This window comes from Coregonus clupeaformis, chromosome 28 (genome assembly GCF_020615455.1).
Source record: "Coregonus clupeaformis isolate EN_2021a chromosome 28, ASM2061545v1, whole genome shotgun sequence".
In the NCBI taxonomy this organism is placed as follows: domain Eukaryota; kingdom Metazoa; phylum Chordata; class Actinopteri; order Salmoniformes; family Salmonidae; genus Coregonus; species Coregonus clupeaformis.
In genome coordinates, this window is record NC_059219.1 from 1037426 (window position 1) to 1049979 (window position 12554).

Here is a 12554-nt window from a genome sequence, read left to right on the forward strand (position 1 = left end):
TGTGTGTGTGCGTGCGTGCATTTCTGTGTGTGTTTGTGTGATCCTGCTCCACCACAACAGTGTTAGAATGGTGTCGTGCTGACCCCCACAAAGTGTTCTACTGATCACCACTAATGCCCTCCTACAGCACTTTTCGGACCACTGGTGGCTAACTGGCTATAGGCAAGTCAATATCGGAACCCTTGCCATATAAGTGACGGCAGCCGATATTGTGGTGTGCTGCTATAGTAATCCAATAGTGCACCGGTTCCAATTGGCTCATTCATCCCCCCTCCTCTCCCCTGTAACTATTCCCCAGGTTGTTGATGGAAATGAGAATGCGTTCTCAGTCAACTTACCTGGTAAAATAAGGGTAAAATAAACAGTCTAAATGCTGAAATGCAGTCGAAATAACCCCATCAGGCCACTTTAAGGCAATTAACAAAATGGGTACTATGTTGTGCTGACAAACCTCTCCAAACAGCGAGAGAGAGAGAGAGAGAGAGAGAGAGAGAGAGAGAGAGAGAGAGAGAGAGAGAGAGAGAGAGAGAGAGAGAGAGAGAGAGAGAGAGAGAGAGAGAGAGAGAGAGAGAGAGAGAGAGAGAGAGAGAGAGAGAGAGAGAGAGAGCAGAAAAAGAGCTGCAGGGGTAAGGAGTCCCTTGCCTTGAGGGGTATGGAGAATTACTCTCTCTCTCTCTGTCTCTCTCTCTCTCTAATTCTTTCACCTACTCTCTTTACTTCCTTTCTCCTCACTCCCCCTCTTTCCCCACTGCTCTTAGACCCTCAGACCTCAGATGACTATAGGAAAGTAAGCTTTGTAGTGGTAATGAAGTTTGTAACAATGACTCCCCAGTGATGATGCTACAGGAGCTCTGTACTAATGATGATAATAATGTACATATGGAAAGACAATTTAGATACGGCCTCAGGACTCCACTTCACAAGTTGGTTCAACTGTTAAAGACTTTGTTAAAGACTTGTTCAAGAACGACAAGACTCCACGCACTGCATAGTTAGTTCACTAAACTTCACCTCACACACACACACACACACAAACGCACACAAACACACACACACATGATTAAAATCACTCAAATAATTCAAATAACCAACTCATCATCAAGCTTCAATTATTTTAATCAGCTGTTTAGTGCTAGGGCAGAACCCAAAACATGCAGGACCGAGTTTGGGAAACCCTGCTGTAGAAGAAAGGGGTTCTGTTCTCTCATGACACCGTCTTATCAGACCGAACATGACAGCCTGGTAATAGGAACAGTAAACACACACTCACACAGCAGCTGCTCCTCTCCTCCGTCAGCTCTGCCAGTTCATCTCATCTCACATTAAGAACTCAGAAATAATGTGTGAATTACTGGAGACCCTTGGAGCATGCCCATATATCACACTTTCACACACTTACACACACACACACACACACAGAGAGAGATGGAGAGAAGGTGATAGAGTCAGGGCACTAAGAGGTAGACTCAGACTAAAGGCCAGTCTAATCCAGAGACCCAGGCTACATCAGCACTAAGGAAAGGTTAGGAGGATACTCTGAAAGGTTAGGGAGGATACTCTGAAAGGTTAGGAGGATACTCTGAAAGGTTAGGGAGGATACTCTGAAAGGTTAGGAGGATACTCTGCAAGGTTAGGAGGATACTCTGAAAGGTTAGGGAGTGAACGTTATACGAGGGATACCTGGAGGTAAAATGGATGGCCCTCCCCCTGAGGAAAATATATTTTTACCTGGCCCTCCCCGAACGTTTGAAAAAAAACCTCCCCTCCAAAATGATAATTAAAACCACATACAGTGAGGGAAAAAAGTATTTGATCCCCTGCTGATTTTGTACGTTTGCCCACTGACAAAGACATGATCAGTCTATAATTTTAATGGTAGGTTTATTTGAACAGTGAGAGACAGAATAACAAAAAAAAAATCCAGAAAAACGCAATGTTATAAATTGATTTGCATTTTAATGAGGGAAATAAGTATTTGACCCCTCTGCAAAACATGGCTTACTACTTGGTGGCAAAACCCATGTTGACGTTTCTTGTAGTTGGCCACCAGGTTTGCACACATGTCAGGAGGGATTTTGTCCCACTCCTCTTTGCAGATCTTCTCCAAGTCATTAAGGTTTCGAGGCTGACGTTTGGCAACTCGAACCTTCAGCTCCCTCCACAGATTTTCTATGGGATTAAGGTCTGGAGACTGGCTAGGCCATTCCAGGACCTTAATGTGCTTCTTCTTGAGCCACTCCTTTGTTGCCTTGGCCGTGTGTTTTGGGTCATTGTCATGCTAGAATACCCATCCACGACCCATTTTCAATGCCCTGGCTGAGGGAAGGAGGTTCTCACCCAAGATTTGACGGTACATGGCCCCGTCCATCGACCCTTTGATGCGGTGAAGTTGTCCTGTTCCCTTAGCAAAAAAACACCCCCAAAGCATAATGTTTCCACCTCCATGTTTGACGGTGGGGATGGTGTTCTTTGGTTCATAGGCAGTATTCCTCCTCCTCCAAACACGGCGAGTTGAGTTGATGCCAAAGAGCTCGATTTTGGTCTCATCTGACCACAACACTTTCACCCAGTTCACCTCTGAATCATTCAGATGTTCATTGGCAAACTTCAGACGGCCCTGTATATGTGCTTTCTTGAGCAGGGGGACCTTGCAGGCACTGCAGGATTTCAGTCCTTCACAGCGTAGTGTGTTACCAATTGTTTTCTTGGTGACTATGGTCCCAGCTGCCTTGAGATCATTGACAAGATCCTCCCATGTAGTTCTGGGCTGATTCCTCACCGTTCTCATGATCATTGCAACTCCACAAGGTGAGATCTTGCATGGAGCCCCAGGCCGAGGGCGATTGACAGTTATTTTGTGTTTCTTCCATTTGCGAATAATCGCACCAACTGTTGTCACCTTCTCACCAAGCTGCTTGGCGATGGTCTTGTAGCCCATTCCAGCCTTGTGTAGGTCTACAATCTTGTCCCTGACATCCTTGGAGAGCTCTTTGGTCTTGGCCATGTTGGAGAGTTTGGAATCTGATTGATTGATTGCTTCTGTGGACAGGTGTCTTTAATACAGGTAACAAGCTGAGATTAGGAGCACTCCCTTTAAGAGTGTGCTCCTAATCTCAGCTCATTACTTGTATAAAAGACACCTGGGAGCCAGAAATCTTTCTGATTGAGAGGGGGTCAAATACTTATTTCCCTCATTAAAATGCAATCAATTTATAACATTTTTGACATGCGTTTTTCTGGATTTTTTTGTTGTTATTCTGTCTCTCACTGTTCAAATAAACCTACCATTAAAATTATAGACTGATCATTTCTTTGTCAGTGGGCAAACGTACAAAATCAGCAGGGGATCAAATACTTTTTCTCTCACTGTAGCAGGGAATATTAAATCCCTTTTTAGTAGGCTATCAATGTTGCAGTCGTGATTTCTATCAAATCAATCCGTGGTTGAGAACCACTGCTGTATTCATACCATATTCATGTTATCTGCTAGAGGGCGGCATTTACCAATTTAAGCGTTAAGGGCCGTTCACAACACTGAGCTATAATAAGAACGGTCCACACCAAGGACAATAACTATAATGATAAATTATACATAACTATAAAACGTTGGCAAGCATCCACACTAGAGGAAAGTTTATCGTTCTACAGTGGCCTACACCTGTCAATCGACTGATCAAAGCATGCTACTACACACTGTATAGGCCTATTATTAAGGTGGTAACACAGACCATTCAGTGCTTCAGGGTGTGTTCACTGTCATAGTGACAACTGCTAATAATACTTCAATGTAGGCTACATGTAGCCTAATAAAAAATATAATATAGAAACACCCTTTTAAATTAAATGTAGATATTCAACCACAAACGTTGTTTAACCTGCGCATCTTTTGCATCATGTCATTGCTTGCCTCGTTGCTCAAGTGGTTTGCAAGTGATTTCAATTTTTCAAATGGATGTCAATTTGTTTGGATATTCACTTTCACTGTGCTCATCACTGTCTGTCCTGTGCAACCATTTAATACATGAAGTGATATAGGCAAAAACATTTTATTTTCTATTTTTTATTAGGATGCCCATTAGCTGTGGCGATTGCAGCAGCTACTCTTCCTGGGGTCCACACAAAACATGAAACATGACATAATACAGAACATTAAGCTGGTGTGGTAAGTGTGTGTGTCAGTGGTGTGTGTAAGTTGACTATGCAAAAAAAATGGAATTTAACACATTAATGGTTCTTATATTAAAACAAAAAGTGATGCAGTCAGTCTCTCCTTTACTTTTAGCCAAGAGAGACTGGCATGCATAGTATTGATTTTAGCTCTCTGATTACAGTGAAGCACAACACAATAACCGCTTAAACTTCCTGTTTTGAATGCTGCTTGCTGAAATAACTGCATAAAATCAAATCAATTTTTATTTGTCACATGCGCAGAATACAACTGGTGTAGACTTTACCATGAAATGCTTGCTTACGAGCCATTCCCAACGATGCAGTTAAAAAATAATAATACAAATAAAATAGTAACACAAGCGGAATAAAATAAAATACACAAGAATGGAGCTATTTATAGGGAGTACCATACAGCCTAGGCCTGATTATCCAACCATTTGGATCAGTTATGGGTCTATTCTCGACAGAGTACAAGGTCCAGAAAGGTACATTAGCAGATTACTCATATGGTGTATTTTGATCACAACATCGCACGCACTCTCTCTCTCTCCCCAGCCAGGGGTGTATTTATTACGGGAACCGTTTGCCGTTTATAATCAAACAGAAGCAAACAGAGCAAAACTAGAGTTTCTATTGGACAAATTCAGGTAGGTCCCTCCCCGTTTCGTTCCATTTGCTTCTGTTTAAGAAATATTTTGCAACAGAATCGGCGTAATGAATACGCCCCAGTTCTTTTGGTTTCTGTATTTTACATTCAGTAAGCAAGAGCAAGCTGTAGTAGTAAATAAAATGCTTCAAACAAATGTACAACAAGCTATTGTAGGCTTAGTTTTGCTTTTCCTGGGACTCCAAGAGCTAAAGAGGAATTATTAGGAATAATACTGCAGTGAATAGGCCTAGCCTATAGGCTTACCCAAGGAATTTACACAGTGAAATATTTTTTTACTAATCAGATTTCGATGAAATGACAGGCAGCCGAGGATAAACATATAGCTCGTAAGCATACAGAGAGTCCAGCCATCCACATGGACTATTGTCCTCTCCATTCAGTAGAAACTCCTCCAACACCAGATTTAATCCATTTACTTTTTTTCCACATTGAGGAACCATCTCCTATCAACTCCAAAATTCCAGTGAACTTTTCTAGACTCTCTTCCACGGAGAGAGACTGCAAGAAACCCATATATTATTGTGGAGATAATTTTTCAAGATCTGTGTTCCTTGCTTAATTTTGTGATGCCATGCTTGTTGTTGTGATAGACCACAGAGTTTTTTGGTGTATTGAAAACAACTGGGAAGTATGAAAAAAAAATTAGGTCAAATCATGATGTCAGTGATCTTCAGGTTGGAAAGTCTGAGCTTTAGAATGATGCCATAGTTTCCGACTTTGAATTCAGAGTTGGATGACCGTACTTAGTCTGAAGTCGGAAGAGAGTGCACTGAAGTCGGAAGTCGGAGATTTCAGATTTCCCAGTTGTTTTGAACACAGCATTTCTGTTGCGCGCTAGCTCCCTATGACGTCACTACACATGCTATTTTATTAGCCAGATATTCTACACGCCCACGTTCTGGATACGCCAAAAACACAACCTATGGAAAGGCAAATGCTAAATGCCAACACAGGCGGGCTCAGCGAGGACAATGAGAGAGAGAGAGAGCAGGGTTGTACACCAAAGTTACACATAGTCGAATTCAATACGTAAATTCCAAAATGCTGACAAATGCTGACATTTAATCAATTACAAATTACATGACCCTCCCCTGGATAAAAAATAAATAAATACTAAACCTTCCACCTGACTAAAATTGAAAAAGCATGACCCTCCCCCATTTTCCTCCAGGTAACAATTAAATTTTGACCGGTCCCTAAGAAGGATACTCTGTCAGCACAACCATCTGTAGAGAAATACGGTTCCACCTGAGCACCAAAGTCTCTTAGCAGGCTTGGCATTTTACACATAAACAAATACACACACACACTGTGAGATAAAAATGTACATGTAACATGTTTACCTGCTTTGTTTAATATTAATAGTTAACAATTATATACTGTTCTACTAATGCTGTGTTTTTGTAAAGGGATGGTTTCTACTCCAGCTCCCTGCAGCTAGTCTAGGCGTGTGGTCAAGGACATGGGTTTTCCTCGAGATAGGGGTATTGGACAATTGATTTATGGATGGCTAGGTGATAAAACCAACAGTCACATTCCATTCTATGATTAGTGGAGATGTCTCTGGTCTGACTGAGCCTGCTTTTTCATAGACTGAATTGGTGTCTGGGTGTGTAAGTTACCAGGGACAAGATCTGTTATGAATAGTTGATAAGAACCTTGTCTTGGGAGCCAAACCATGGTTTCCATACAATGAGAACAGTCTTCACCGCAGATACTGTCTGCTGTGAATTATTCATTTATTTCATACAAATCCTAACCTTTTGACCCATTCCACAAATCTGCTGTTTGTCATGTAGACTGGTATCTTTGCTATAAAATATATTTGTATTGTCTGTATGTGAGAGCTCTCGGCCCAACACTCAATAGTGTTGGGTCGAACAGCCTCACTTACTACCTTATTAATACGTTTTGAATAAAGTAATATCCTGATTGGTGATTGACCTTGTCTCTCCTCATTATTGATTAGAATTTCCACGACAACACACACACACACACACATAGGTATATTACCGGTGATTGGCTGGAGGCAGTGGGACAGAGCGGTCCCCTGAAGACTCCCTTCACACGCCGGAAGTGGCCGTTGCTCAGGTGTGTGGAGCTGATGACCAGGTAGTAGCACGTGCTGCACGACATCCGGCCCAGCGCTTCCCAATGCGCAGGGGTCTTGCGTGTGTGCGGACGTCGGTTGGTTCGGTTTACTGGACTCTTCACCAGGTGAAGCAGAGAGTCAAGTATCCCTCCTCTCAGTCCGAGTCCGACCTAGGGAAGGGGAGGCGAGGATATTCAGATATTCCTCCAGTAAAATGGAACTTCAATAACAAGTGTTTATTCTTTATTATTAAATTATTCCTTCAGGCTGCTTACAGAAAGAAGCATGAGTAATGCACTGAGGGTCCGTTAAATAGTCAGCCTGTTGATGCCTGTGTTTGCCATGCCAACGTTCTAGTGAAAGGAGAAATCTAGCTCCTGGTACAGAATAGTTATTCTCTCTTTCTCAATCCTGATAGAGGATAATATTTCGTCTCCTCTCGTTCCTTCTTCCCTTTCCCCTCTGTCGACTATCCCCCTCTCCTTCCTCTCTCCTTTCAGTTCCCGGGGAGAGGCGAGGGTGTATAGTGTGGCGGTATCTGATGGCAGTGAGAACGGCTCGAGCAGATGTATCAAGCAGAGTTAGATGCAGTTGACAGGAGCTTTGCGCCCCTGGAGTCTCTCTAGGAAGAGAAAAGGCGTTATTTTCCTGATAGATTGATAGATTCCAGACGGTTTAGTTCGTAGATGTATAACTGTAAATCCAGTCACCTAGTTGATAGTTCTCTCTAGTGCATGCAGACACAGACAGACACAGGCACAGCAGAAGCTGTGTCCGTTCTCTGAAAAAAGAGCGCGTGAGTTTTTGGTGTTTGCTGTTGCAGCACCTAGTGTTCAACAGAGCTACAGACTCTGTTCTCCGGATGATCTGGCTCGTGTCTTTCGTTGGTGGAGCTGTCACTGTGACACGCGCGCTCCAGTCACCCGGGTTCCCGCGCAGAGAAAGAGAGGGGGTATCGCTCGTGCCTCCGTTCAGTCTGAATAATCAGAGATGAAGCGGCGACTTTTCACTCTCTCTCTTTCCTCGGCACACTGTGAGGGGGTAGGGGGGTCGAGTAGGAGAGAGAGTCCGTCTGCGTAATCAGCGCAGCACTACAGCGAAGAGCGGTTCTGTTGTGTCTGATAATCAGTCAGATATGTGTATGTGTGGCACACTCATCTCTGTTGGGGGACGCTGAACCGGCGAGTGTTGTCTTCCAGGAACTTTCTCTCCCCCTCCCTCTTTCCTTCTCCTTTCCCTCCTTCATCATTTCATAGCAACCATCAAATTAAAAGCGCCAAGTCAATAAAGACCCAAATGGCTCTCTTCACAGAGCTGATAGGCTACTAGTTAAACATTGGTAGTCAACTTGTGTCAGTTTTAGGATCCATGACCATTGTGTTTTAGGATCCATGACCATTGCGCAAACTCGATGCACGAAGAAATGGGACAACTAATGACAGCGATGGCAACGTTTCCACATATAGGGCACGTTTCAGTGATAAATATGTCTACCAATCAGTATTCAGTAATGAGGGCCTGGGTGTTGTCAGAGTGTTTCCGAGAATGGCTGCAGTAAGCTATAGCCCGGCGCTATAACCCATGTAGCCTAAGCACTGGCGCTGTCTACGGAACTGGTGCTGAAATGGAACAGTGACGCACGCACGCACGCACGCACACACACACACACACACACACACACACACACACACACAGACACACACAGACACACACAGACACACGCACACCTGAGCGTAATAGAACTGGCTGTCCAGGAGAGTAGTGCTGAAATGGCGACTTCTTTGCTTGCATGCCACAGCTATGTAAAGGCAGTGCATCTCAATAATCTACAGTCCTCTACTGTCTCCTCTCCTTCATCTGCTCTGACCTGTCAGTGGTCTCAGTAGACATCTGCACAGTATCACAGTGTTTTCAGATGAAGAACAGGAAATAAGAAGAGAGAAAGCCACTTAACACTAAGATAATTGCCTAATTTCTGCAGTCCTACACTTTGGCGCTGGCTGCCAGATGAGTGCTGAAAACGGTGACATATCTCTGCTTTGCCATATGTATATGTCGGTGTGTGTGTGTGTGTGTGTGTGTGTGTGTGTGTGTATGTATGTGTGTATGTGTGTGTGTGTGTATGTGAGAGAGCTGGCCCTTACTCTAACAAGTAAAAGGCTTAAAAAAGACTGAGAATAAAAACGGTTCAAAAGTTCTTTATTTATTTAAAACTGCAGTAGCAGAGCAAGTTAAAACCATACAAAACTGTCAGCTAAGACGGATGTGGCTCATCATAGTTAAAAGACATTCAACCCTACAAACATTCTGGCACATCCATTTTAACATGGCTTAAAGACCTGTGTCAACTAACCACTTAGAAATGTAGTCCGGGATCTTAAGCGCTTATAAATTCGTAACATATTGTACGAAATAGAGTTCGTAACATATCTTACGAAATGGATGATGTAAAACACAATTGTACACAATTTTCAGGGACCCGTTTTGGCTCGTTGTAGCGGGTGATTTTGTACAGAGTCAGGTGCAGGAGGTTAAATCACAGAATATATGGTTTATTCAGGAACACAGCAGTACGCAGCAATGCGTAAAACACTGGAGAAAACAAGGCACACGGGTGAATATCCCGGCGATACAAAATACAATATAGCTCCACCGAGCTATAGTAACCTCCACAATAAACAATCACACACAAAAACAGGGGGGCAGAGGGAATACTTCTACAGGTACTAATGAGGGGATATGAACCAGGTGTGTGTAATAAACAAGACAAAACAAATGGAATGATGAGATGAGGAGTGGCAGTGTCTAGAAGGCCGGTGACGACGAACGCCGAAGCCTGCCCGAACAAGGAGAGGAGGCAGCTTCGGAGGAAGTCGTGACACTCGTGAGCACTACAGATGTAGGATCTTAGTTTGAGCCAGTTTGCTACCGCAGGAAAATAATCATGTAGCGACAGGAAATGTGAATTATTATGTGGTTTATAATTAATTCAAATTCTTTGGTATGAGTTTATACATTTTACATTAGGGCAAATCAAGTCTGAAAGTTGAAAGTTGAAAGTGGAAATTACAAACTTTAAAAGCCTTTTAAAACGTTGAATACACTACAGTTTGCATTTCCTCTCGTGCAGGTAAATTCTCATCAACATAAGACTGATCAAAATAAGATCCTACATCTGTACTTTCTAAACTACTGGCTGAAATTATACAAAACCTTTGGATCATCACTTTAATTAGCTGGACAAATAGAAAACAAGAACCACTTAACAATGAACACCTGACTGCAATTGGTTGAAAATTATGGGACAGATCTAGAAACTGGAATGTTTGGCAAATGACTGAATGAACTAAGCACATACACAAACACAACTTGCTCTATAAATACTTTGAATAAATACATAAAAAAATGAATGTCTTTAGTGAAGGCCACACCTTCACAGTGTGTGATGTAACTGTCTGTATCAGGACGTCCTGAAACATCCCATCACATCCCCAGGGACTTTCTACTGCCCATAAATATAAAGATACAATATAGGAGAGATATGAACCCAGTCCAAATCTCTCTCTCTCTCTCTCTCTCTCTCCCTCTCTCTCTCTCTGTATACCAGGCACTTATTTGACCCTCTCTGGTCTCCCTGGAGACAATGAAACACTGACAAGCCTTCCTGTACTGCTGCTGTGTGATGGATGTCCCCTTCTGGAAGAACGTATGTGTGTGTGTGCACCGGCCTTCTAGACACTGCAACGGTACCCCCCTGTATATATAGCCTCCCTACTGTTATTTTATTTTACTTCTGCTCTTTTTTTTCTCAACACTTTTTTTGTTGTTGTTTTATTTTTACTTTTTTTGTTAAAAATAAATGCACTGTTGGTTAAGGGCTGTAAGTAAGCATTTCACTGTAATGTCTGCACCTGTTGTATTCGGCGCATGTGACCAATAAAATTTGATTTGATTTGATTTGATATACAGTAGCTTTGGCATACTTGTAGCTGTAGCATAGGTTGATCTGTGTGAGGGGTTGGTGGTTCAAGCCCTGATCACGTCGATTCCTCAAACTCACTGCTGTTTCTCAGAAGGTTATCTTTCTCTCTGGTAATCCTTTCGCCGCTGTGTGAGTGTGAGTGTGTGTGTGTGTATGTGAGTGTGAGTGTGTGTGTGTGTGTGTGTTTGCTCTAATCACCCTGGCGGTTTCAATTTCCTCATAGCTATCTCAAGCTTCTGCCCCACGAGATCGTATCACACAAACTCTCTCGCTCGCTCTGTCTCTCTCTGTCTCTCTCCGTCTCTCCCTCTCTCACACACACAGACAGAAAGAGAAAGACACAGAAAGAGAGACCCACATAAAACAAATAAAATCCCACAATGACCGAAATGCTGTCTGTGAGCCTTTGAACAGCTGCTCACCCAATTGGGAATGTCCTTGCAGCACACTGTGAAAAACACAGAAATTACCTCTGGAATTACTTCTGGAAGTCCAAACACACACGTACAGCTGTTCTGTCTCCTCACAGTACACACATGCACACGCACGCACACGCATACGCATTTTCATGCATGTACGTACACACACTGGAACATTCTGGATAATACCACACAGGAGATGGCGTTCCAAGACTTTTATAGGGGATGGGAAACGTACTCCATATACTCTAGCCACTAAGTGTGGAGACCCAAGAGAGCTGTTCTGTACACTTACCGCAGCAAACCGGGAACATTCCCAGAACATTAGCTAATATTCCCATGAAGTTCTAGTTAGGGTTTTATCTAACATTAGGATGATAACATCCCAAAAATGTTCAGAGAATGTTTTTGATACATTTATTTATCTATTTATTTATCTTTTTGTTGTTGTTGTTGATTAAATATCTTTGGAATGTTCTCCTAACATTCACTAAAATGTTGTGCAAAACATCTGTAACAACCACCACAGAACATTCCCCAAAAGTTTGTATGTTTGTATAAAACACTTACAAGAATGTTCTCAGAACACATTTCGTCTGTTCTTTAATGGTTCCCAGAATGTTTCATTAGGTTGTGGGAACAGTCTGGTGGGAACATTGTGGGTCATCACAAAAGATATGTTCCCAAAATACAAAAACTGTCCAGTTGTGCGGACGATCCTACAATGTTTATTTTACGGTGCAAAAAACACTCACCTGATGTTACAAGGATGTTCCCAGAACACATTTAATCTGTTCTTTAAAAGGTTCCCAGAATGTTTCATTAGGTTGTGGAAACAGTCTGGTGAGAACATTGTGGGGACATCACAAAAGATATGCTCCCAAAACGCAAAAACTGTCACATAATGTTTGTATCAGGGTGCACAAAACATTCCTTTGATGTTGCAAGAATGTTGACAAAACAGCCTTTCTGAGTTCTTTAAAGGTACCCAGAACATGTAACTAGGTTGTGGGAACAGTGTGGGTACATTACAAGAGATAGGTTCCCAAAACATGACATTCATACAATCTTTTAATTAGGTTGCACAATACATTCCCTTAATGTTGTAAGAGTGAAATAAATCAGTTTGTATGACGTTCATAGCATATTTATCTTAGGTTTAACATAATATTCCATTAATGTTCACACAATATACATTTGACCTTGTCTTGGATGTCCTCA

General features: G+C 42.3%; 1 protein-coding gene across 1 annotated transcript in view; it reads right to left on the reverse strand.

The window, feature by feature from the left end:
• The window catches only part of LOC121570306 (zinc finger protein 804A-like), a 70358-nt gene extending 62572 nt beyond the window's left edge, over positions 1 to 7786 (reverse strand). The window contains exon 1 of the mRNA XM_041881767.1: positions 6854 to 7786. Coding sequence (XP_041737701.1) covers positions 6854 to 6976 — 123 coding nt within the window. The 5' untranslated portion in view covers positions 6977 to 7786. The remainder of the gene's footprint in view (positions 1 to 6853) is intronic.
• Positions 7787 to 12554: the final 4768 nt, after the last annotated feature.